This window comes from Bufo bufo, chromosome 1 (genome assembly GCF_905171765.1).
Source record: "Bufo bufo chromosome 1, aBufBuf1.1, whole genome shotgun sequence".
NCBI classification, from domain to species: domain Eukaryota; kingdom Metazoa; phylum Chordata; class Amphibia; order Anura; family Bufonidae; genus Bufo; species Bufo bufo.
Window position 1 is genome coordinate 215,133,454 of NC_053389.1, and position 26,272 is coordinate 215,159,725.

A 26,272-nucleotide genomic window follows, 5' to 3' on the forward strand; every position below is an offset into this window, starting at 1 on the left:
AATATCGCGAAATTGAATATGGCACCTCCCGCTCATCACTATTTAAAACACAGGAAATGCATGCAGCCAGTAAGTGACAGAGGCGGGACTCCACATATTACGTAGCAGTGGTAGGGCACATATAGAGGTTCATGGGATTTTTTTTTCCAAAATAGCTTTATGTGTTCAGAAGTTTACTCAATATCTTAGTGTAGTATGGAGCTATACAGGCCTCCACATCCCGCAATACAGTTGCTATGGACTGGCGGATGAAACACTGGTCCGAAAATAAGCAAACCAGCAGCAACTAGTTATTGAAGTATTAATAAGGCAAAAGTCAGTGACATAAAACAAGACCTTTGCTTGTAAGTGGCTATTTAATCTGAAGCTGAACAAACAGTGTTAAGATTTTTTTGAATTTTTCCTTTCATATAGCTATATGAGGGCTTATTTTTTCTGGGTTGAGTTGTATGTACCATTTCATTCATTTACCATGTCTGTTATTGGAAAATGGGAAAAAAGTCTTTGTGGGATTTAATAAAAAAATATAATTCCACCAAGGTTTTTGGGGTTTTGACATCACAGCATTCACTTTGCGCCAAGATTGATATAATGTCCGTATTCTGTGGCTCAATACGAATAAGACCATACCAAATTTGTTTTATTACTTTGAAAAAATAAAAACCTTTGAAAAAAATGAAAATGTTCTTTGCATCGTCATTTTCTGTGAGCCATAACGTTTTTATACACTGAACAAAAAGATAAACGCAGCACTTTCGGTTTTGCTCCCATTTTGCATGAGCTGAACTCAAAGATCTGAAACATGTTCTACATACATAAAAGACCCATTACTCTCAAATATTGTTCACAAATCTGTCTAAATCTGTGTTAGGCTGAGTTCACACGGGCGTTGCTGGAAAAAGTTCGGGTGCGTTGCGGGAACATGTGTGATTTTTCCGCGCGAGTGCAAAACATTGTAATGCGTTTTGCACTCGTGTGAGAAAAATCGCGCATGTTTGGTACCCAAACCCGAACTTCTTCACAGAAGTTCGGGCTTGGGATCGGTGTTCTGTAGATTGTATTATTTTCCCTTATAACATGGTTATAAGGGAAAATAATAGCATTCTGAATACAGAATGCATAGTAAAATAGGGCTGGGGGGGTTAAAAATAAATAAAAAATAATTAAACTCACCTTAATCCACTTGATCGCGGAGCCCGGTTTCTCTTCTGTCTCCTTCTTTGCTGATTGCAGGAAAAGGACCTGTGGTGACGTCACTCCAGTCATCACATGGTCCATCACATGATCCATCACCATGGTAAAAGATCATGTGATGGATCATGTGATGACCGGAGTGACGTCACCACAGGTCCTGTTCCTACAATCAGCAAAGAAGAAGACAGAAGGAGATGCCGGGCTCCGCGATCAAGTGGACTAAGGTGAGTTTAATTTTTTATTTTTATTTTTAACCCCTCCAGCCCTATTTTACTATGCATTCTGTATTCAGAATGCTATTATTTTCCCTTATAACCATGTTATAAGGGAAAATAATAATGATCGGGTCTCCATCCCGATCGTCTCCTAGCAACCGTGCGTGAAAATCTCACCGCATCCGCACTTGCTTGCGGATGCTTGCGATTTTCACGCAGCCCCATTCACTTCTATGGGGCCTGCGTTGAGTGGAAAACGCACAATATAGAGCATGCTGCGATTTTCACGCAACGCATAAGTGATGCGTGAAAATCACAGCTCATGTGCACAGCCCCATAGAAATAAATGGGTCCAGATTCAGTGTGGGTGCAATGCGTTCACCTCCCGCATTGCACCCGCGCGGAATACTCGCCCGTGTGAACTCAGCCTTAGTGAGCACTTCTCCTTTGCAAACCGCATGAATATTGCACAGGTGTGCCTTAGACTTCCAGCAATAAAAGCACAGTTTTGCCTTACTGGGGGGTGGGGGGGGGGGGGGTGAGAAAAACAGTCAGTATCTGGTGTGGCCACCATTTGCCTCACGCAGTGCAACACATCTCCGTCGCATAGAGTTGATCAGGTTGTTGATAGTGGCCTGTGGAATGTTGGTCCACTCCTCTTCAATAGCTGTGCGAAGTTGCAGAATATTGGCAGGAACTGGAATACGCTGTCGTATACACCGATCCAGAGCATCCCAAACATGCTCAATGGGTGACATGTCCAGTGACTATGGTGGCCATGCAAGAACTGGGATGCTTTCAGCTTCCAGGAATTGTGTACAGATCCTTGCAATATGGGGCCGTACATTATCATGCTGCAACATGAGATGATGATGAATGGCACAACAATGGGCCTCAGGATCTCGTCACGGTATCTCTTGTGCATTCAAAATGCCATCAATAAAATGCATTCGTTGTCCATAACATATGCCTGCCCATACCATAACCCCACCATGGGCCACTTGATCCACAACGTTGACGTCAGCAAACCGCTCACACGACGCCACACACGCTGTCTGCCATCTGCCCTGAACAGTGAAAACCGGGACTCATCTGTGAACAGAACTCCTCTCCAACGTGCAAGACGCCATTGAATGTGAGCATTTGCCCACTCAAATCGGTTACGACGACGAACTGCAGTCAGGTCCAGACCCTGATGAGGACGATGAGCATGCAGATGAGCTTCCCTGAGACGGTTTCTGACAGTTTGTGCAGAAATTCTTTGGTTATGCAAACCGATTGTTGCTGCAGCTGTCCGGGTGGCTGGTCGCAGACGATCATGGAGGTGAACATGCTGGATGTGGAGGTCCTGGGCTGGTGTGGTTACACGTGGTCTGCGGTTGTGAGGCCGGTTGGATGTACTGCCAAATTCTCTGAAACGCCTTTGGAGACGGCTTATGGTAGAGAAATGAACATTCACTGCATGGGCAACAGCTCTGGTAGACATTCCTGCAGTCAGCATGCCAATTGCACGCTCCCTCAAACGTTGCGACATCTGTGGCATTGTGCTGTGTGACCAAACTGCACATTTTAGAGTGACCTTTTATTGTGGGCAGTCTAAGGCACACCTGTGCAATATTCATGCTGTCTAATCAGCACCTTGATATGCCATACCTGTGAGGTGGGATGGATTATCTCGGCAAAGGAGAAGTGCTCACTAACACAGATTTAGACAGATTTGTGAACAATATATGAGAGTAATGAGTCTTTTGTGTATGTAGAAAACGTTTCAGATCTTTGAGTTCAGCTCATGCAAAATGGGACCAAACCGAAAGTGTTGCGTTTATATTTTTGTTCAGTGCATTTCCATCCAGAGAGCTGTATGAGGGCTTTTTTTTTTTGCGGGACGAACTGTACTTTTTATTGGTACCATTTTTGTGGTACGGTATTTGCGACTTTTTATCACTTATTCACTTTTTTTTTTGTTCGCCACACAGAAAAAGGCAAAAATATTTTAATAGTTCAGACATTTTCAGACGGGGCGATACATAATATGCTTATTTTTTTTATTGTTTATATATTTTATATGTAAAATAGGGAAAGGGGGGTGATTTAAACTTTTTTATATTTTAATGGGTTTAAAAAAAAAAAATTGTAATAACTTTTAACCCCCTTAGGGGGCTAAAACCTGGGATCTTTTGATCCCATGTCATATTCACCCTAATAGAGATTCTATTAGGGTGAATGGGATTTTGACACGCTCCCTGCTGAGCTGTGCTTCGTGCTCAGCTTAGCAAGAGGCTTACCATGGCAGGCCTGGGAAGCTTCAGAAGCATCCAAGCTGCCATGTCTTTCACTGTGAGGGGCACTGATCGGAAGGCAGAAGGAGCTATATCCCTTTACCTTACCTCATAGATGCCATGATCGGTGCTCATTGCGGCATCTTAGGGGTTAAATGACAGGGTTCAGCATGATCGCCATTCCCCATCATTGCGGTCGTGTGCATGGTTAAAGGTTTATTCCAGTTTTTTTTTTTTATTTGTTTGGAAATTACAACATTTTTGAATATAAATGTATTTAAAATTCTGTATACATATCTTTCTTATATCAGACAGTTGACCTCTAAATGCAGCAGAATGTATAATGGCCTAACTGAAACATTGCATCAGTTGTGTGACACTCTTCACATCGTATAATAAATTACATTCAGTAAGCATCAGTGTTACATGATATACATGTGCTGGGTTAGCACACAGGACATTTTCATGTTATAAGTAAATAGGACTAATCGTGGAGTCATAATTTTGTATTGTGGTTATTACAGTAATTGTCACTGTGTGTATTTATATGGCAACCTGTCTCTAGGTGATGTTGTCATTTTGTTAATAATGACTTTGGGCCTAGGACTTCCAGTTCCAGTATGGTGTGGGCATGCAGTTGTAACTTGTAATACATTGTGTAGGTTTAATATGTACAGTATAGATGCACAAGTGATCAGCTACCTTATGTATTGGCACACGTATACCATGTTTTCTGGTATCACTTTGCATGTGCATATTTAATAAAAAATTTTGTTGTGAATGATTTTTGCTGACTGATTTATTGGCTGTCATAATTGTATGTATAATTGTCTGCCCAAGTTGGACCGTGATCTTTACCTATTAGCATTTCTTATTCACTGTTGATATTCGTGTAATTACTATGGTTTCTTGTTAATCCCCGGTAATTATCCATTAAAGCCCTAGCGTTCCTTATGAAAAAGCCGTGGAGTCCTGGTCATTACAATACATCGAGCAAAACACTCAAACCACCTTATGCCAGGCACTGAACAGCCGAGCTGTGAATCCCCATGGCACAGAAGAGGTTACCATAGCTGCAGCTCATTTCACATTATTTTCCTGAACTTCATAACAGCCCGAGGGGGTCTCAAACATCTTCAAACTTGCAAGGATGTTCTAAGCTGACATTATTTGTTTCGTGGTCTTTGTAGTTTGGAACCAGCTGGCATGAACTAGAACTTCCCCTGTGCGTTCACTACGATTCAGGCTTTCTGCCTTGAAATCCTTCATGACACCTCTACAAACAAAACCAGCTTCTGCCTGTAGATCTGCGGCTACATGCAGCAAATAATAATGTACAATATTTATGATACATTGTTACATTTGTGTACACCCAAAGACAGCAGGCAGATGAAAATGTCACAGTATTCAACCTGTTCAGATCATTTGTTTTGGAACCATTGGAGATATATTGCATTAGAGCAGATTTATAACATTAAAAAAAAAGATACTATGGGGCAGATTTACTAAACCTATAGATGGAGTAAACAGTCTGTCTAGACTTGCACCAGATTTATCACAGTGGCTCAGGCTGGATGATAAATGTGATGCAGGGATAGATACTTTTGTATAACTTTACACCAACTATTAGTTGGCTTACTTCGAGACAGAACTTTACACCAGAATTGTGGCGCAATTTTGGAGCAAAAGGTTCAATCAAAGGCCACGCACCCTTTTCCATAACACCATACCCCCTATTCCAGCAAGTGCAAAAAATTTGAGAAACATTAGTTGCACCCAAGAATACAAAAGAATAATTCTTACAATGAAATTAAAGAGTAACTGTCCTTTCACAAAAATGTTGACATGCCATAACAACATGTCAGAAGTGTTGATGAGTAACAGGGCGGCCGGGTCCTCTGTCCCTCACTGATTGCTAGAATGAAGGTGTAGAAGTGGCTGTGATCAGCTCTTTTCATTCACAAAAGACATGCTTATAATTAATTTCTATGAGGAGCCAATCACAGCGAAAGGGGCCCTTTCATTTTAGAGATTGGTGGGAGCCTCAGCACCTGGACCCTCAATACTTCTGAGTGCATCATATCACTTAAAGGATAGTTGCACTTTAAAGAATACCTACAGTATAGTGGAAAAACTATATGTCACCTTTGAGAAGCCTTTCCCTTTGAAGCTCCGTTGTCTATGCTGCAGACCTCTCCTTCCTGACTAGCAGGAATTTGTTAGTTATTTGCCATATTACAAATATAATCAAGCTGTGGCCTGGTGACCAGTCACTGTTACTACAAGTCTACTTGCTCACATTTCACTTACTCCTCACACTGTGCTTCTCACTTCTTCCCTCCCTACACACTACTTGAATTACTGCTGAGGCTGCCGTAATCACAGGACTTTATTATCTAGCAAATTCCCTTTATGGGCAGTCAAAACTGCTGATCATTCCCTGCTTGGTAAGACATGCAATTTATTTTATGTCTGTCAACTTGGGCCAGTTTCACATGAGAGTGTTCGGTCCAGGAAAATAGCTCCATTTCCTAGACCAAGTGCTACTCATCTGACCTGAACTCACAACATTGTAGTGCTTAATGTTGTGAGTTCCTGCTCAACTGCGAGTTTAATGTACTGTACTCACAGAATCATGTGAGTACTGTAGACCCGCGGTTGGATAGGAACTCACAGCATCATAAGTACCTTTAATGTTTAAAGTTTGGACCAGGCATGCAGTGGTCAGTTTGGGAAATACGGCCATCAAAGGAGCATGTTTTGTAGACAGGCTTACTTGTGTGAAATTGGCTCCTGCATAAAGGACTACAGCAAATCTGAACTTCCTAGAAGGTGTTGACTGGTATAACTGATGGTAAGCTTTTATAATTGTAGGGTGGTGTTCAAATTTGAGTGTTGGAGGTTCTGTCAGCAGTTCAAGTGGAATCCTTTGTCTGCATGCATCCCTAGTCTTCCTCTCAAAACAACAGAAAGCACAAAGGAACCCCCGACAGACCCTATTGTAAGTCCATGGAGTCTAACAGGCAGCATTGGAATCCATTACATGATGGATCTGGAACTGCATTGTTACTTCCATTATTAATGCCTAAAAATGTAGTCATCTGTTTATTCGAAAGATGTTAGCTTATTAAATTATCATTTGATGTGATGTTGAGTCTAGTTTCAACTTACGATGGTTCAGAAAAGAGCACTGTATGTTGAAAATATTGTATCCAGAGGCCATTGTATCTTGAGGGATCACTGTATGTCAATGCCCTCTATCAGAGCTATGTCTGGCAATACTGTTGATAGATCTGATGGAAGGATCAGACATGATGTGAACAGAGCCTTATGTGTTCACTATTGTTCTTTTTGCTTCACCATTTATTCCAGGGTGCTGTACATACAGTACATAAATGAACATAGATAAGCACAATAAACGAACTGAGTGACAGACTAGTACAGAGGGAGAGCAGTACTTTATGGCCTTGTTGAAAGAAAGATATAAGCAATAGGCTACATACAGGGTTGAAGAGGTTGCAGTTGCTCCAGAGCTTGGATGCCTGAGGGAGTTCATACACCTCTCTGCTATAAAGGAGAACAGCAGTACTATAAATGACACGTGAATGTCGGGGGGGAGGGGCTGGTACATATTTGGGCTTCGGGGGCTTCAGGCTACACCAATGTTTTTGAGATATTTGCATTAAATACAACAGACTTTTTTCCTCATCCCTGGGAAATGAGGTTGTTTATCCTGCAGTGGGTATCCTGGTGGATATAACAGGCTATTCATACTGGCCATCTTTATACGGCAATAGCAGAAGATCCTGCGGACCAGCACTGTGGGAACAGTAAAGCACTGTTTCGGTTTCTCATACTAATCTCGGCGTCTGATCCCTTTTTTTGGCAAAAAAGATGTAGTCTGCCATGCTTCCATTTCTGCAAAAGTGCAGCAGTTTCTCAAACAGCTAACACATGCACTGGTCATGCTCAATTTACCACTAAAATACATGCTGTCCCTGGTTTTACAAATTATACCGCTATATGAGGATGTTTAGGAACCTCAATATGTTAGGCTACTTTACTTGCGTTGTTAATTCCGGTATTGAGATCCAGCCTTTGGAAATCAGTTGGGTATTCATAAAATGCATTGATAAGCCAGGTCTTCTAGAGCAAAAATTTCCTCAACAATAAGTCATGGTTTGAAAACATCCCATAGAGAGAAGAGGTTTGCAGTGCCTGGTGCTCTGACTATACTAAGGAAATCCTGCAGACATGGCCTGTTGAGGAGAACTTTAAGAAACATTGCTCCAAAGAGAGAGCTACATGTTGCAGTGGTTCTCTGCTTTAGCTAACAGAGGTTCCAAGTGGGTAAGCTCCCTCTATTATATCTAAGAGCCTTTAGAGGGTCTACAGAGAGCAGTCACCGGGGTTTACAATGCAGTAAAAACAGAGGATCCCAACTTTCTCTGTTATCTTGTGTTATTCAATAAACTGAAGATGTCAGCGGCATCTGTCATCCAGTATGTACAGCGCAAGCACAATCATGGTTCTGGCAAATTCTCAAGAACACTTTATAGACAACAGCCCACCCCATGTGACTAACGGCCAACAGGTCCCCCTTTAAGCGGCAATGTGTTGCTAAGGGGCATCTGTTTAAATCTCATGTAATTACACCAAAAGGAATATCTTTCATATAATATTTCCTGTCTTAAAGTGTAGATGATGTCAGTAACCGCAGATGTAGGGTGGGTCTGAGAAGGTTCTGGTCTGTCTACACACATTCTGGGCACATGAACAGTGATGATCCTTAGTCCATGGAAAAGTTGTGGGTTAGCAAGTTTTGGGGAAAATATCCCCAAAAAGTATATAATGGATGTACACTCCATAAGCAGCATGAACATTTGGCAATGGCTTGTGCGCTTTTGTTCTAGGGATGTTTATTGACCTCATAGACCCCCTGTAAAGCGGATCTGTAGTCTACTCAGTTACAGAAGACTATTTACCTCACTATATTGGATCACACAGGTAGCAATGCCATATATATGGCCCCTATACAGCGGTGCAGATTTCTTACAGATCTATACTGCTCTCACCTACCCTACATTCCTAAACCAAACAAACCAGAGCAGGTCTGATCCGCTATCCTATCGGGGCTGTCTGTGGCTAGGCGCAGCAGGCACGATAATGTTACTCCGTTGTGCCTGCACTGAACCACTGAAAGCTGGGGAATGGTGGAGCAGGGACCTGAGGGCTCACATATATGTATTACCTATTATCTTTATCATTCAGTATACTTTCCAATTTGTTCGTAAAAAATGTTGGTTGTCTGTGATTTTTGGATAAGTTGTCCAGAAGAAAGCATAATTCAGGCTGGCAACTCTGCTCATGAGTATGAGTCCCATGTGTGACAGTTCCCTGATAATAATGTTCACAGATGATTTAGTTGCTTGCAGTTTATAATCATTCTTTCCTTGGTGTACCTTTGCAGTGTAAAAAAAAGCAGAACTGCAGTGTAAAAGGATTGGTGGAAGAGCAACATTAGCCTCTGTTAGGAAAACGGGATTTTAGACCACCTCAGACTTAATTTTCATACTGCTAATAAATTGCTACCATAAATCATAATAGTGGCCTAATGGAAGAAAACTAAAAGGCAGCAAGCATCCAAAACCGAAAGAAGAAAACTTCTGACTCTCAGTACCCAAGGGTAGCACATTTTTAAGACCACAACTGGATATAAACTATAATGTTCATCCTACTCTTATGTACTCAGATAGCAGCATCTTAGGCCAAGTTCACATGCGTGTTGTAAAGTTTATACTTTCTCTCTTTTTAAGATCCACTCCTGATTTTAGCTTCCAAAACTTCGTCAGGAAACCTTACCGTGTGGAGGTACCCTTAGTGGTCTACATATGATAAGTGATCTAATGGCTTGCTGTGAGAAAGTGCATTTGTCATTTATTTGCCTGGAAGACCCCAACCCATTCAGTGTCCTAAAGTGAAAAAGCGATAGCAAAAAGCAGCACAAAGCATATGGTGTGTCCTCAATATCTGTGCAGCCTAGGCATTGTTCTCAGACAGCACTGCTGGCCAAACAATGACCCCATAGGCTGTGATTTATGCTGTCTCTTTAGCTGCAACTTACAGTGATTAGCAGCACACAAAGGGGAGCAACTATTTTAAGAATCCAGTACATTTATAATGCATGCATGCAATTATACTAAGCGTATTAAGGGTGGATTCACACACAGTGTTTTGGGGAAAAACACCACATTTCTTGTTCTGTTTGTGACCTTTTTCTGGCTTTTTGCACCTTTTTTGGGGTCCATTGGACTTTTTTTTTTTTTAAGACAGCTTGGGTATGCTTTTTTTCTGCTATTTTTCCCATAGGCTTCTCTATAGAATAAAAAATAATAATAAAAAATTTGCATGGTTAAAATGTCATCAAGATTAGAAAAAACATCACAAAAAAAATTTATGTTGTTTTCTTGCAAGCCCAAAATATCATTGCTCACTTATATGAGGAGCAATCATAAATACCGATAGATATTTGTAGTTATTATAGTTATTAGTGTTAGTCGAGCACCAAAGTGCTCGGGTGCTCGAGTAGAACACCTCGGGATGCTCGGGTGCTCTACTGAGCACCCGAGCACAATGGAAGTCAATGGGAGAACCCGAGCATTAAACCAGGCACCCACTGCTCTGAAGGGTGGAGGGTGTCTGTTCACATGAAAAGGTCAGAAATTGATGGAAACACCACTGAAATGGCTCGGGAACAGCATGGGGAGGATGTCTGGATGCATCTTGGAGTCCTAGGTAGAGATGTCGCGAACATAAAAATTTCCGTTCGCGAACGGCAAACGCAAATTTACGCAAATGTTCGCGAACGGGTGAACCACCATAGACTTCAATAGGCAGGTGAATTTTAAAACCCACAGGGACTCTTTCTGGCCACAATAGTGATGGAAAAGTTGTTTCAAGGGGACTAACACCTGGACTGTGGCATGCCAGAGGGGGATCCATGGCAAAACTCCCATGGAAAATTACGTAGTTGACTCAGAGTCGGGTTTTAATCCATAAAGGGCATAAATCACCTAACATTCCTAAATTGTTTGGCATAACGTGCTTTAAAACATCCAGTGTGTGTATACGATCAGGTATGATGTTGTATCGATCAGGTAGTGTAAGGATTATGCCGGCTTCACAGTGACAGACCAAACTCCCCGTTTAACGCACCGCAAACAACCGCAAAGAGTTGTCAATAGTTGACACACTCATGACATAAATTTTATTCCTCTATGCGTCAATCTTGGTGTAGTGATGACTGTGCTCGTGCGCACGTTCGGGAGATTGCAGGCGATGGCGGTTTTTCAAAGCCTATGGTCGTGCTGAGGTAGTTCAGTGACAGTTAAGTGACCCAGAAAACAATGATTCTGCAGTGTGGGACCATTGTTGGCCTAGTAGGCTTTAATGATCACCTTAGAAACAAAGAAAATTAATGTTTTTTCTATGAAAAATTATCCAGCCGATCGCTTTTGGTCTGTTCACAATGAAGCAACGACCTTATCTGGGGTGTGTCAACATTGCCAACACACTTCACCACAACAAGGTAATGATCACGAAGGGGAATTGACACATGTATGTGCCTTTTTTTTGTTTTGTTTTTGCAGCCACAGTGCAGCACCAGAGGCCAGAAAAATTAGGCATGTACACATGCCTGAAAAATTAGGTATTGTTGCAGCCGCTGCTGTATCAGCGGCCGGAAAAATTGATGTTTTCCAGGCAGAAAGTGCACTAAAACATTGCGGCTTGAACCCTAGTTGGTGGCGGAGAAGTCACGCAAGTCATCCGGCATGCAGAGATTAAATACAGCAGCGTGGGGACCATTTTTAGCCCAAGGCATCTCATCAGGCCTTTTTTAGTCAAATGCATCCCCCACTGTCAGTCCCTTCGGGATCCATGCCTCATTTATCTTAATAAAGGTGAGGTAATCTAGAATTTTTTGACCGAGGAGACTTCTCTTCTTAGTGACAATACCTCCTGCTGAAGGTCCTTTCTGACAGGACACTTGAAGCGGGGCAGGCCAGAAGTTCTATCGCAAATTGGGATAGCTCAGGCCGCAGGTCAAGCCTGCACACCCAGTAGTCAAGGGGTTCATCGCTCCTCAGAGTGTCGATATCTGCAGTTAAGGCGAGGTAGTCTGCTACCTGTCGGTCGAGTCGTTCTCTGAGGGTGGACCCCGAAGGGCTTTGGCGATGCGTAGGACTTAAAAAGCTCTGCATGTCCTCCATCAACAACACGTCTGTAAAGCGTCCTGTCCTTGCCGGCGTGGTCGTGGTAGGAGGAGGATTACTTTCACCTCTTCACCTGTTAGATTCCCATTGTGCTGTGACATCACCCTTATACGCTGTGTAAAGCATACTTTTTAACTTGTTTTGGAACTGCTGCATCCTTTCCGACTTGCGGTAATTCAGTAACATTTCAGCCACTTTCTGCTTATACCGGGGGTCTAGTAGCGTGGCCACCCAGTACAGGTCGTTCTCCTTCAGCCTTTTTATACGAGGGTCCCTCAACAGGCATGATAGCATGAAAGACCCCATTTGCACAAGGTTGGATGCCGAGCTACTCATGTCCCGTTCCTCGTCCTCAGTGATCTCATTGAAGGTCATTAAATGACTTTTTATGTGCAAGGTACTGTGCCACCCTATATGAGTGATGGGCAGTGGGCACAGTACAGTCAGTGGGCCTGACACTCACTGGCAGGCAACTGCAATTATATTACAGAGGAAAAATTTAATTACTTTTTTATCTGCAAGGTACTGTGCCACCCTATATGAGTGGCGGGCAGTGGGCACAGTACAGTCTGTGGGCCTGACACTCACTGGCACGCAACTGCAATTATATTACAGAGGAAAAAGTAAATGACTTTTTTATCTGCAAGGTACTGTGCCACCCGATATGAGTGGTGGGCAGTGGGCACAGTACAGTCTGTGGGCCTGTGGCCTCTCACACACGGGCAGGCAACTTCAATATATATATAGAAAAAATAAATAAAAGCAGACTGATGTACCAGCCCTAAAAAGGGCTTTTTGGGGTGCTGTCAGGACGCTGTCTTTACAGCAGAGGAGTCTTTGAGGACTGGAGTGGACATGGAACACTGGCCTAGCTAACGATTTCCCTATTAATTCAGCAGCAGCAGCACTCTCCCTGCTCTAACTAACACTGCAGCTTCAGAATGAATCTAAGAGGGCTGCCGTCCTATTGCGGACAATAATAGGACATGTTCTATTTTTTTGCGGAACGGAAGTGCGGACCCGGAAGTGCGGATACATAGGAATGAATGGGTCCGCAAAACGCGGAACGAAATTGCGGACGTGTGAATGGAGCCTTAGACAGGAGATATAGCGCAGATAATGTCGCTGTCTGCAGAGGCCAAACAATTGCAAGCTATTTAACGCAGGTTGCGCTAAAAATATATATTGCTGCCAGATACAATTATAGTCCTTAAAAGGACTTTTGGGTCTCCAACAAGTTTTGGCAATTTAGTGCAGATTGCATTAAAAATATAAATTGCTGCCACACACAATAGTCCTGGTGCAGGCGGGAAGCAGTGATCCGCACAATTGTTCCCTATTTTATTGGTCCATAGCCCTGTTTAACACTGCGAGAAGCCTCACAAAGCATCATATGGCTTATATTTAGTTATTAATGTTTTTTTGCTGTTGGAATTTAAGAAAATCATTTCACATCTGTTATTTCTAGGATCCAACCTTTCTTCCTTGGCAGCCCCTACGTTTAAGCACTGGAGAACTGCTGGAGGCAGCGTTAGCCAAGATGAGGCCCTGTTATAAACAGAACGGTCTTAGACTGCTCAGACACCACTATTTGATGTCACTGGGTGCCATGAGGGGCAGTAGCAGGCAGGCACGGTGAATGGAATTTCCTGCGTGACTTGTATACTTGGTGTTAAAGGGAAACTCCAGTAAAGAGAGAGTTTGCCATTCTACTTATTTATTGACAAATTCTATTTTTGTGTTGAATAAAATCAAGCTGTTGCCTAGCAACAGGAGCTACAGCCAGTGGGTGACTACACTGAATCTCCATGCTTCTGTAAGGGCTCGTTCACATCACCGTCTGGATTTCTGTTCTATTCATCCGTTCAGAGGATGAATAAAACGCAAATAAACAGATCCGTTGTAAATCCCATTTTCTTCTATGGAGGTGGTAAAGTGTCAGTTACACTCCGTTTGGCTCCTTTCCGTCAGCTTCACGTTATTTTAGACAGAAAAAAAAATCCTACATGCAGGACTTTTGCTCCCGTCTAAAAAAAACGAATTTGTGACGGATCCGTTTTGTTTTTCATTAAAGTCAATGAGTGCCGGATTGTAACGGATTGCTTTGTATGTGATCCGTTATGCAATCCGTTTTTCTGTTCCGTTTTTTTTTTCTGAGCATGCTCAAATGAAATTTGAAAGAAAAAAAAAAAACATTTGAAAACAATGAATAACGGAACATAACGGAAAACGAACGGATGCATTGTGTCCGTTTTTTTAAAACTGATCCGTTTCGTCAGTCCATTAAAAAGACAGAAAATATGCTTTCCGTTAGTGTCCGTTGGCTTTTCGGTATTTATTTACTTTCCGTTATTTTGAACGGATTACAAATATAACAGACAAGCTTAGCGGTGATGTGAACGAAGCCGAAGCGCAGCGCCTTTTGCAATGGTGAAGTGGCCTCTGGTCTCCAGCACAAGATATTGGAAAATCAATGGTTAGAATTAGGGCACAGAGTGTGTGTGTGGGGGGAGGGGGCACTCACAGGTAGCAATTATCTGCGAAATATTAGCAGATGGAAATTCTATCCTTATTTTATGGAGCGAAGTATTCATAAATTCGATTTGACTGCTTCGCCGAATAAAAAAATTAATAATCAGCTCCGTGACAAATAACTTTGTCGCAAAGCGCATTTCTTTGTAAGAAGTGGGTGCAGTGAAAGGGAGCAGCGATTGCGCCGCTCCCCGTCATTGTATCCCTCAGATGTCACGTTCATACACGATTGCGGCATTTGATTTTAACAACAGTGTTGTAATACTTACCTGATCCATTTGCTCGCAAGGGGCCGACCCCGCCATCTTGGTTAAAGGTCTATGCAAAATATCGCATGGGCTGAGATGACGTCATCACAATGGCCAGCGTGGTGACATCATATGTCACCGCACACGGGATTTCGGCCGACATCTTCAAGCAAGATGGCGGCAGCCGGCCCGTCACAAACAAATGGAGCAGGTAAGTATTATTATTATATATTTTTTTACACTATTTCAATTTAAATTGATTCGCTATCGTGAAGCACGAATAAATTCGGCTTCGCAGCATATCAAATTTATCCTGAAATTTGGATCACGGACTTTGATTTGCTCGTCACTAGTTTTCAGGACAGGGAATATTTGACATCATCTTTCTAGATGGAGTTTATATCATCTCCCTGTGTTTGTGTGGGTTTCTACTGGTTAGGATGGGTTCACACTAGCGTTAGAGATTCCGTTGTGGCTTTCCGTTATAACATGGTTATAGCAAAAAATAACGGAATGCCCAGACAAAATGCAAAACGGAAGCCTTTCAAAGGCATTCCGTCTGCCTTCCGTCCTAATTAGAAGTCTACGGGAAAGCATAACGGATCCGTCTGGGTCCCGTTATGCAAGACGAAAAACAAAGTCCTGTCGACAGGATTTTGTTTTCCGTCTTGCGTAACGGGAACCAGACAGATCCGTTTTGATTCCCATAGACTTCTATTAGGACAGAAAGCAAACGCAATGCCTTTTAAAGGCTTCTGTTTTGCATTCCGTCATAATACAAGTCTATGGGCAGAAGAATGGATCCGTCCTTCCGTCTTATAGATTCCGTTATTTTCCATAACGAAATCCCTAACGCTAGTGCGAACCCACCCTTACTTGTGTTCCCTCCAAAAACATACAAATAGGTTGAAGGGGTTCCTGAGCTACAGATGTTGATGACCCATCCTCGGGAGATTGGTGGGGGTCTGGCACCCTGCTGGCCAGCTGTTTTGGGCTGCAGAAACTATGTAGTGTACAGCACAGAAGCAGAAGGCTTTGTACACTTACTTGAATGAAAGTTGAGCAGCAATACCCCAACTACCACATTGTGTATGAAGCAGTAAAGTTTCCTGCTCGGCAGCCGATCGGTGGGGGTGCCAGGTTCTGGACCCTTACCCATCTGATATTGATGACCTAGAATCTAGATTATAAGCCCCAACGGGCAGAAGGACTGATGTTCATGATGGCAATCTTTGTACAACGCTACAGCGTATGTAAGTGCTATGTAAATGAATAAATACATAACCATCAAGGAAAGTATCGGTAGGTTATCTATATGTTAATTATTCCAAAATGTATGTAGCATTCATTCTAGATCAAACCTGACAATTAGAGACACATTAAGGCTCCTGATTAGGGAACCTTTTTGCACCAAACGAGGGACTCGTACTGTAACTTCAAGACATTACAGAGGAAGACTGCTGGGACCGTGTCAGGATACAATGAAAATAGCTCCCTTCCCCCATCCTAAATGACAGAAGGGTTAAGTGGACCACAGCAATCCATGCACAATGCCCCCATTAGCCGATGATTAGTCTACCCCAAAACAGTCTGTCCGGTATGAGTCCATAGACAGCCCTGTGAGAAAACTAAGAGGGTCTTTCATGCTAGGCTGTGTAAACTGCAAACGTCATATGATCAGAGCGAGTTATTAGTTATATCTTTTATATTGACTTTTATTAAAGTTTCTTTATTAAAAAGACAGATGTCCGTCCAGTTCAGCCTATTATCCCACAATGTTGAACCAGAGCAAGGCAAAAAATCTATGTCTTACAGACATGGCACAGATGGAGGACTGTAGAACGTTCCCAGTATTGCTATCAAAATCTGACCTTTGCTTGGTAATATTTTACATGATTTTTATCTGTAATTTACCGACAGTGTCTCCAGAGCAGAGTTTGACTTATTATGGTCGGTAGCCTGCAGCATTATCATGGAGCAAGCGTGCAACCACAAAGAGTTAACTGACAAATTCAGCTCCTCTACATCTGTACTCACATCATAAAAAAGAAGCAGTATAAGAAGAATGAACGGTATGCAAAGGGTGAAGACTAAATGATCTCTTCAAAGAGTACTTACTCTGTATACATTCTCTGTCAGTCTGTTCACCTCATCGGACCTGGACATGTTGCTTGGCTTGAAGCTTTTCACATGGACTTTAGATGCCGGACACAGAGCTGGATCCCTGGAGATGGGGAGGCAGAAGGTGTCTCTGAGATGCTGACCACTGACCACTGCTCTGGTGTGGAGGGCTGGCTGTGGGAGGGAGGAGAAGGGCCTGGGGAGGAAACAGGATGGGAGGGAGAACACAGCCTCAGACAAAAGTTCTGCTGCTCAATATAAAAAAACTTCCAACCAATAAGGGGTTTGCTCGGCTGTCACCCAGCTGACTATGTGCATTGCATAAAGGGAGGATTCTGCCTGACAGAAAGGGAGGGGCCCCTTCTCCAGACATCTGGGAGAGACTGAAAAGAGGGTCTCTTAACCTTCAAGCCTTTGACTTCATCCATAGTCCCTTTCATCTTTCCCCTGACACACCAATTTCCCCTGTGAATGAATGGGAGACGTGAGATTGTAAACAGTTTAATTCTGGAACCAGAAGTCTCCACGTTCAAGTCATGAATGGAGCTATGTTTTAAGGAATTATTTTGGATTTTCCTGAGTGGCCTTTTTGGACAAGAGTTTACTTGTCTTGTGTGAGCCGTATGAACGTGTACTTGAAATCTATATAGCGTTCAGAGCAGCACTTATATTAACCAACTATATGGGTCCTCATCTCCCGATGAGCTGGAGATATATTAAGAAACCGCATTATCAGCAATTGCCCAATGGATTCACCACCGATCAACATACACCTGTATATAAAAATCGTATCGATTACAGTTCCAGAGTGAGGGCTTAGTCTATTATTTTAGTGAATTATTTTCCATGACTTTATAAATGTAGCCATGCACATCCGCATATTTACGATCATATCGTGCAGGATGTTTTATATCTTTTTCCGTAAATTTTTTTGATTGGTACTGAAGGATTGGCACCTTCAGGTGTGAATGCGCTTCTATCTTGGGAGTAGCATTCTTGTGCACTTTTGCCCCTCCTATCTAATAGGCGACCTTGATTAGGTGGTACATATAGATGTGCTTGCTCCTCCTCTCATCGGTTGCTGGATGCACATAGAGGTAACTAGGAGCAGCACACTATATGTGCGGGGTCTGCTCTCCTGCATGTAGGTGCCCAACGGCATAGATAGGTTTAGAGTACGACCTGCCTGACTGAGACCACCTTGGCACTGGTAGGTGGACACAGATGTGTTTTGATCAAAATATATTGGCTGAGAGTCTCAGATTTTATCATATCAGAGTGAGGACTTAGTCCATATATTATGTTTGCATCGATTATTTTAGTGCATTATTTTCTGTGACTTTAGAAATGTAGCCATGCACATCCGCATATTTACTGTCATATCGTGCAGGATGTTTTGTATCTTTTTCTGTACATTTTTTTGATTGGTCTTGAAGGAGTCGCACCTTCAGGTGTGAATGAGCTTCTATCTTGGGAGTAGCATTCTTGTGCACTTTTGCCTGCCCCCCTATCTAATAGGCGACCTTGCTATCTAATTGTCACGGATGTAGTAGGGGAGAACACCAAAAGACAATCAAGAAGGAAGGGAAAAGACACTAGGCCTCACCGCTAGGGAAGGAAAAGGGTCACCACCTATAAAACCCTGCTCCTGGCCCTAACTCCTATCCGTATGGGCACCTCTCGATGGTAGAGATACCCATACACGGGAACCTAGAAAATCCTGGTGACCCTCAGATGCCCTAAAGATAATGACAGGGAAGAGACCACCTGTTCCTTCCCTGGTGAAGGAACTAGCGTCTCACTGAGGCCTAGTAAACAACTGGGGGGGGGGGGGGAATACAAAACAAGACAAGCAGAACACTTAACTTCAGAGGATGAAGGATGAAGGATGAAGGATGAAGGATGAACAGGACTTCAACACGAACCACACTCCAGCTCTTCCAAGACAAAATTAAGCTATCCCAAGCAAGGAGTGATGGGAAAAGTCAGACTAAATAGGGTGTGGTAGAGGTCACATGATCCACACCTGAACAGGAGGTGTGGACATACCAGCAACACACAGACAAAGTGAAACCAAAAGAGGCTGTCAGATCACTAATGCATAGATAATCTTTCAGACCTTCTGGGACCTGTCACAGATGTGACACTAATAGTCGACCTTGATTAGGTGGTACATATAGGTGTGCTTGCTCCTCCTCTCATCGGTTGCTGGATGCACATAGAGGTGACTAGGAGCAGCACACTATATGTGCGGGTTCTGCTCTCCTGCATGTAGGTGCCCAACAGCATAGGTAGGTTTAGAGTACGACTTGCCTGACTGAGACCACCTTGGCACTGGTAGGTGGGCACAGATGTGTTTTGATCAAAATATATTGGCTGAGAGTCTCAGATTTTATCATATCAGAGTGAGGACTTAGTCCATATATTATGTTTGCATCGATTATTTTAGTGCATTATTTTCTGTGACTTTATAAATGTAGCCATGCACATCCGCATATTTACTATCATATCGTGCAGGATGTTTTGTATCTTTTTCTGTACATTTATTTCAGTCTAAGATTGCCCAGATAAATATATATATTTTTTGGTGTGCATAGAAAAATATGTTATTCAGGTCAAAGCAATTTTTAAGTTATTCCACTTTCAACAAAAAACAGAAAACACTGTGGGGTCTGATTTTGCATAGTTTATAAAAAAAATGGTGCAGCTTGATACTCATCTCTATAAAAAACAATGGAAAGCAGTGATCTGAAATGTTACAACACAACATCTGGTTGCAAATTCAGCGAGCCCCTGAGGAGCCAGAGCAGAGGATGTGAGTGGTAGTGACCCTGATGATGATGTGTCATGGTGTACACCCTCAGGCCGTCAATCCCTGTGGTTGGTGCAGTGAAGGAGAGGCACCCTCTATTCCCTTCGGGCACTTAGTAGCTGTGAGCTCCCTGCCTGATGGTGGTTTGGGGGGGCACATGATGCTAGGCAGGACACATGTTAGAAATGCAATGGCGAGCATGGGGTGTTAAGAGAGTCTTTATTTACTGTGCTCACAATAGGAGTTGTAGTACATCCAGAAGTTATCTGCACACAGTGCAAATTCTTCCCAGATGTCCAAGCATGAGCTAGGTCGCTTGTTTTAGCAATGGCCCTATAGTTACACATTCTCTTGCTAAAATCTCTGTTACTGGTATCTCTGGCTAGCAAGTACAATCTGGCAACAGTGGCTGTAGTGTCCACTAGTCTGGGGTGCAAAGGGTGAGTTAACTTGTTATCCCTCCGCAGCAGCATCTGGAACTATTTAAGCTGGGTTACCTTGCTGAATCTCACGCTGTAGTTCTTACTTGCTTGCATTTCCTGGAGCTCATGGAGGTGACTGAGGCTCCAGGGCCTGGAGCTAGAGTATATGGGAGTGGAGCATAAGGAAACTACAGCTTCCTCCTTCTGTACAGCTACTCTCCTGACTCACTGTAATCTGCTGGAACTAGGGCATGGAGCCAGTCCATGCCCTGAGCTCCAGAAATGGGTGAGCTAGGATTGTTAACTCTGGCCATGCCTGGCTCATGCTGGAACAACTTAGTGTGTATTACATAGCATTAATATTACTAACGTTCCATAACAAACCAAAACTTTGCAGATACCCCAGGGGTAGAGATGGTCTTGCGGTTCGCCCGGCGGTCGTATCGCGGTTTATTTAGCTCATTCGCGGTTTGCTGAACAGGCGAATATATGGCGATGTCCGCCGGCGCCATATTCTTTTACATTGTAAAGAACTTGGACCCATGACACATCCATCAGGTGGTACAGGACAACTAATTGAGACGTGCAGCAGTTGTGTGCGGTTCTGCTGCGATACTGCAGCTACACAGAGGGACAAACGCTATTGGAACAAATAATTTCTACTGGTGTGATATACCAGTTGCCCCCTTCCCCCCCCAAAAAAAAAACTGATTGAGGCAGGGGTGTTATATACCAATAATATACTTTCTATATAGTGCATTTAGGTAGTGCAGCATTTGTTTGCGGTTTTGCTGTGTTCCCTCTGCTACACAGAGTGACAAACGCCATTGGAACAAATAATTTCTACTGGTGTGATATACCAGTTGCCCCCCAAAAAAAGTGAAAATAAAAGTGGGCTACAGTGAAATTGTTATTCAGTGACCGCATAATGAACCTCTAGCCACATAATCACAATTTCAGGTGAATGCTTAATTTTTAAGTCCCGTACTCCTGTGGCCTAAAATATTATTTTTCTAGGCTCCAGCAGGGCACATTTCAGAGAATTTCCCTTTAAGACGCATAAAAATGTCCCCTGATTAAGACACATATTTTTTGTTGGAATTTTTGTCATTGATCCCCCTCTAGTATGTCACTGTCCATGTTGTGGGACTATTTGTACACTTCACTAAGTATTTGGTGGCTCCAAATATGAGCTGAAGGTTTTTCAGATTCGCCTGCCATTAAAGTGAATGGGGCCCGCCGCGAACTTGCGGTTCGCGAACATTTGATCGCGTTCAAGCGATCGCATTCGCTAACTGTCCCGGCCGATGTTCGTCCATCACTAGTCAGGGATACTGCACAAACACCCATGTACTTCTGCATAAGTTTAGAAGGGTTGTCCGAGTACTGATGACTTATCCTCAGGATAGGTGATCAATATCTGATCAGTGTGGGTCTAATGCATACCCCACCGCTATTTGAAGAGGCTGTAGTGTTCCTGGGAGCATTGCAGCCTCCTTGCAGCTTACCAAACACAAAGCCATCCATTGGATACCGGCTGTGCTTGGTATTGCAGCGCAGCCAAATTTACTTGAATGGGACTGAGCTGCACCTGGGCCATGTGACCAATGAAAGTGATGTCACTGGCCTAAGAAGAGTCTCTGTGAGTGCCGCAGTCTCTTCGAACAGCTGATTGTAGAGGGTGTCCTGAGGATAGTTCATCAGTATTAAACACTCAGACAGCCCTATAAAACAAGGATAAGGGGCAATTAACCCTTTCAGCCCCAGAAGAATTTTAATTTTTGCATTTTCATTATTCACTCCCTGCCATTCCAGAGCAATAACTTTCATATTTTTCCATTCACTTAGCCATATGAGGGATTATTTTTTTGTAAGCCAAGTTGTACTTTCCAATGGCATCATTTATTGTTTGATACAATGTAGTGGGAAGCTGGAAAAAATATTCCAAATGGGGAGAAAGTGGAATTTTTTTTTTTTGTTTAACGTCGATTCCTATGTGGTAAAATTGACCTGTGCCCTTCATTCTCAGTCAGTACGATTACAGCTATACCACATTTGTATTATTATTTTTTTCTGCGTTGATACTGAAAAAAAGAACTTTTTTTATTTTTTCATTGCCATATTCTGACCCCCATAACTTTTTTTCTATTTACCTCCATGGAGCTGTGTGAGGGCTCATTTTTTGCGAGACGATCTGTAGTTTTTATGTACCATGGCAGCTAGAAGTCTCACAAAGTCTTCTGGGTCTGCCAGCCTTGGAAGCTTATGAGGCCTAGCCCTCAGGCTGGATCTCGTAGGAAACTGTCAGTGTGAAACTGACAGTTTCAAAGCAGTACAATACAGCATGTTATTTAATTACAGAGGAGAAACAAGGGTGGACCTTGGCTAAGAGAATATTGGGTGTTGACCACACTCTGTATCTTGGTGCCATAATAGGTGTGTGGTGATGGTCACGTGACACAACCACACAAATCTCACACCCCTTCTGGTTAAGCCTTATAATGGCTATTACTTAACCTTATACATTTTTAGATGTACTGTCTCTTTAAGGGACTTATGTTCTTCCGACATTGATGGCTTGATATCCTTATTTCACCAGGATTTACATAAATCTGCCTATCAACAACCTAATCATTCCCTATATGGTACTTCATCTCCCTGAATGGTCATAATTGCGGTGCTCTGTCCAGCTTCGGATGCTGGTGACGAGCCGATATGGTGGACGCTTCCAGGTTGCCGAGCGACAGCGCACATGATGCCTTGAGGATTAGTGATTATGGCTTCACAATGTATATGCACCAATGATTTGATATATGCTGTATACAATTTGTTCACACTGGATCATGTATTTTTGATATTTTCCCTATTTTTGTATAATCGATCATGTAATTGTCACTTATTATTATCAATTGACCCATAAGGATTGTGGGTATAACAGTGGATACTTTGACACCAATTGTTTGCTTGAGAAAGACTACAATGAGCAGTTGAAACATTGCAGAGGGGAATAAAGCGGGTCATTTTACCTTTACATTTGGAGTGCTGCCTCTTTTTTGGATAACTATATATATATATAGAATAAAGAAAGACACCGCAGCACGTCCGTTTGGTGAAGAAAGTGGGACCCTTTATTCACCTGTGCGACGTTTCGGTCCGCTTACTGGGACCATTTTCAAGCATTGCTTGAAAATGGTCCCAGTAAGCGGACCGAAACGTCGCACAGGTGAATAAAGGGTCCCACTTTCTTCACCAAACGGACGTGCTGCGGTGTCTTTCTTTATTCTACATTGTACACCTTGGTAAGGTGTTTTTCGCCGCTGGCACCCATACTTGATTACCAGGAGTGCTGCCTTGATTTCTTTTCCTATATATTTTTTTTTTCTATATATATATATATATATATACAGTGGGGGAAATAATTATTTGACCCCTCACTGATTTTGTAAGTTTGTCCAATGACAAAGAAATGAAAAGTCTCAGAACAGTATCATTTCAATGGTAGGTTTATTGTAACAGTGGCAGATAGCACATCAAAAGGAAAATTGAAAAAATAACTTTAAATAAAAGATAGCAACTGATTTGCATTTCATTGAGTGAAATAAGTATTTGAACCCCTACCAACCATTAAGAGTTCTGGCTCCCACAGAGTGGTTAGACACTTCTACTCAATTAGTCACCCTCATTAAGGACACCTGTCTTAACTAGTCACCTGTATAAAAGACACCTGTCCACAGAATCAATCAATCAAGCAGACTCCAATCTCTCCAACATGGGAAAGACCAAAGAGCTGTCCAAGGATGTCAGAGACAAAATTGTAGACCTGCACAAGGCTGGAATGGGCTACAAAACCATTAGCAAGAAGCTGGGAGAGAAGGTGACAACTGTTGGTGCGATTGTTCGAAAATGGAAGGAGCACAAAATGACCATCAATCGACCTCGCTCTGGGGCTCCACGCAAGATCTCACCTCGTGGGGTGTTAATGGTTCTGAGAAAGGTGAAAAAGCATCCTAGAACTACACGGGAGGAGTTAGTTAATGACCTCAAATTAGCAGGGACCACAGTCACCAAGAAAACCATTGGAAACACATTACACCGCAATGGATTAAAATCCTGCAGGGCTCGCAAGGTCCCCCTGCTCAGGAAGGCACATGTGCAGGCCCGTCTGAAGTTTGCCAATGAACACCTGAATGATTCAGAGAGTGACTGGGAGAAGGTGCTGTGGTCTGATGAGACCAAAATAGAGCTCTTTGGCATTAACTCAACTCGCTGTGTTTGGAGGAAGAAAAATGCTGCCTATGACCCCCAAAACACCGTCCCCACCGTCAAGCATGGGGGTGGAAACATTTTGCTTTGGGGGTGTTTTTCTGCTAAGGGCACAGGACAATTTATTCGCATAAACGGGAAAATGGACGGAGCCATGTATCGTGAAATCCTGAGCGACAACCTCCTTCCCTCTGCCAGGAAACTGAAAATGGGTCGTGGATGGGTGTTCCAGCACGACAATGACCCAAAACATACAGCAAAGGCAACAAAGGAGTGGCTCAAGAAGAAGCACATTAAGGTCATGGAGTGGCCTAGTCAGTCTCCGGACCTTAATCCAATCGAAAACCTATGGAGGGAGCTCAAGCTCAGAGTTGCACAGAGACAGCCTCGAAACCTTAGGGATTTAGAGATGATCTGCAAAGAGGAGTGGACCAACATTCCTCCTAAAATGTGCGCAAACTTGGTCATCAATTACAAGAAACGTTTGACCTCTGTGCTTGCAAACAAGGGTTTTTCCACCAAGTATTAAGTCTTTTTTTGTTAGAGGGTTCAAATACTTATTTCACTCAATGAAATGCAAATCAGTTGCTATCTTTTATTTAAAGTTATTTTTTCGATTTTCCTTTTGATGTGCTATCTGCCACTGTTACAATAAACCTACCATTGAAATGATACTGTTCTGAGACTTTTCATTTCTTTGTCATTGGACAAACTTACAAAATCAGTGAGGGGTCAAATAATTATTTCCCCCACTGTATATATACAGTGCTGCCGATAATTATTCATACCCCTGGAAAATTTTGACTTAAAGTTACTTTTATTCAACCAGCAAGTAATTTTTTTGATGGTAAATTACATAGGTGTCTCCCAAAAGATAATAATGTACAATGACGATGTACAAGAGGCATTATTGTGGAAAAAAAAAACATTTCTCAGCTTTTATTTACATTTGAGCAAAAAATACAAGATGTTCCCCACTGTGGAAAATCTCAGAGGACGTGGTTGGAAGCCAAAAGTGACACCTGTGCTGGCCAGGAGGATAGTTAGAGAGGTGAAAAAGAATCCAAGGATCACCACCAAGGCCATCCTGGTGAATCTGGGCTCTGCTGGTAGCAATGTCTCAAGGCAGACAACCCAACAGACACTGCACACTGCTGGGTTCCACTTCTCCAGATAAGGCACACAAAAGCTCGCTTGGCCTTTGCAAAAGCTCATCTGGACAAAGAAGAAGACTTCTGGTCTTCTGTGTTATTGTCATGCCCTGTTCGGATGGTATACGGAGGTCTTTCAGATTGGCAGCACGTGTTTAACCTTTTGTTTGTTTTGGAATCATGCTGAATCCGGCTTCCTTCAGGTGCTCTGGGTGGGGTCATTGGCTTAAATTGCCTTCAATCCCAGAGGGCTGTGTGGGTTATACAATTCATTCTGGTCTTGGATTCAGGAAGGAAGGAAGGATTGTCTGTTCCAGCTCAGATAAGGTTTGTTTCTGTTTGTGTTGTTTGCGGTCTAGGCTATTTGTGTGTCTTCTGCCCCTTCTCCCCTTTCACCATCTCAGGGACTCTAGGGTGTTTTGCAGTCCAGGCACGAGGACACTTCATACCTACCATCAAGGTCTGAATGTGGGCTTAGCAGCATAGAGAGAGAAGTCAGGGATGTGCTAGGAGGTGACCTGTCCCCAGCATCTAGCCTAGACACTTGTGTATTTGGTTGTCTGTGTATCTGAGTTCCTGTCCGCCGTGACATTTATGGTCAGATGAAACAAAAATTGAATTGTTTGGTCACAATGATGTTTCCTTCATTTGGCGTAAAAAAGGAGAAGCCTTCAACCCAAAGAACACCATCCCCACTGTCAAACATGGTGGTGGGAACCTAATGCTTTGGGGTGTTTTTCAGCCAATGGACCAGGGAACCTA

General features: G+C 42.8%; 1 protein-coding gene across 3 annotated transcripts in view; it reads right to left on the reverse strand.

Moving 5' to 3' along the window:
* LOC121003239 (brain-specific angiogenesis inhibitor 1-associated protein 2-like) overlaps positions 1 to 20,215 on the reverse strand; it is a 142,042-nt gene extending 121,827 nt beyond the window's left edge. The window contains exons 1-2 of one of the 3 annotated variants that reach the window (XM_040434918.1): positions 20,172 to 20,215; positions 16,860 to 17,058 (exon numbers count right to left, since the gene is read on the reverse strand). In XM_040434918.1, the coding sequence (XP_040290852.1) occupies positions 16,860 to 16,907 (48 nt within the window). In that variant the 5' untranslated portion in view covers positions 16,908 to 17,058; positions 20,172 to 20,215. Of the gene's footprint in view, positions 1 to 16,859; positions 17,105 to 17,266; positions 17,297 to 20,171 lie in introns of those variants that run through there. The other 2 variants (XM_040434928.1, XM_040434912.1) reach the window with 2 other exon arrangements.
* Between the last annotated feature and the right edge of the window lie 6,057 nt (positions 20,216 to 26,272).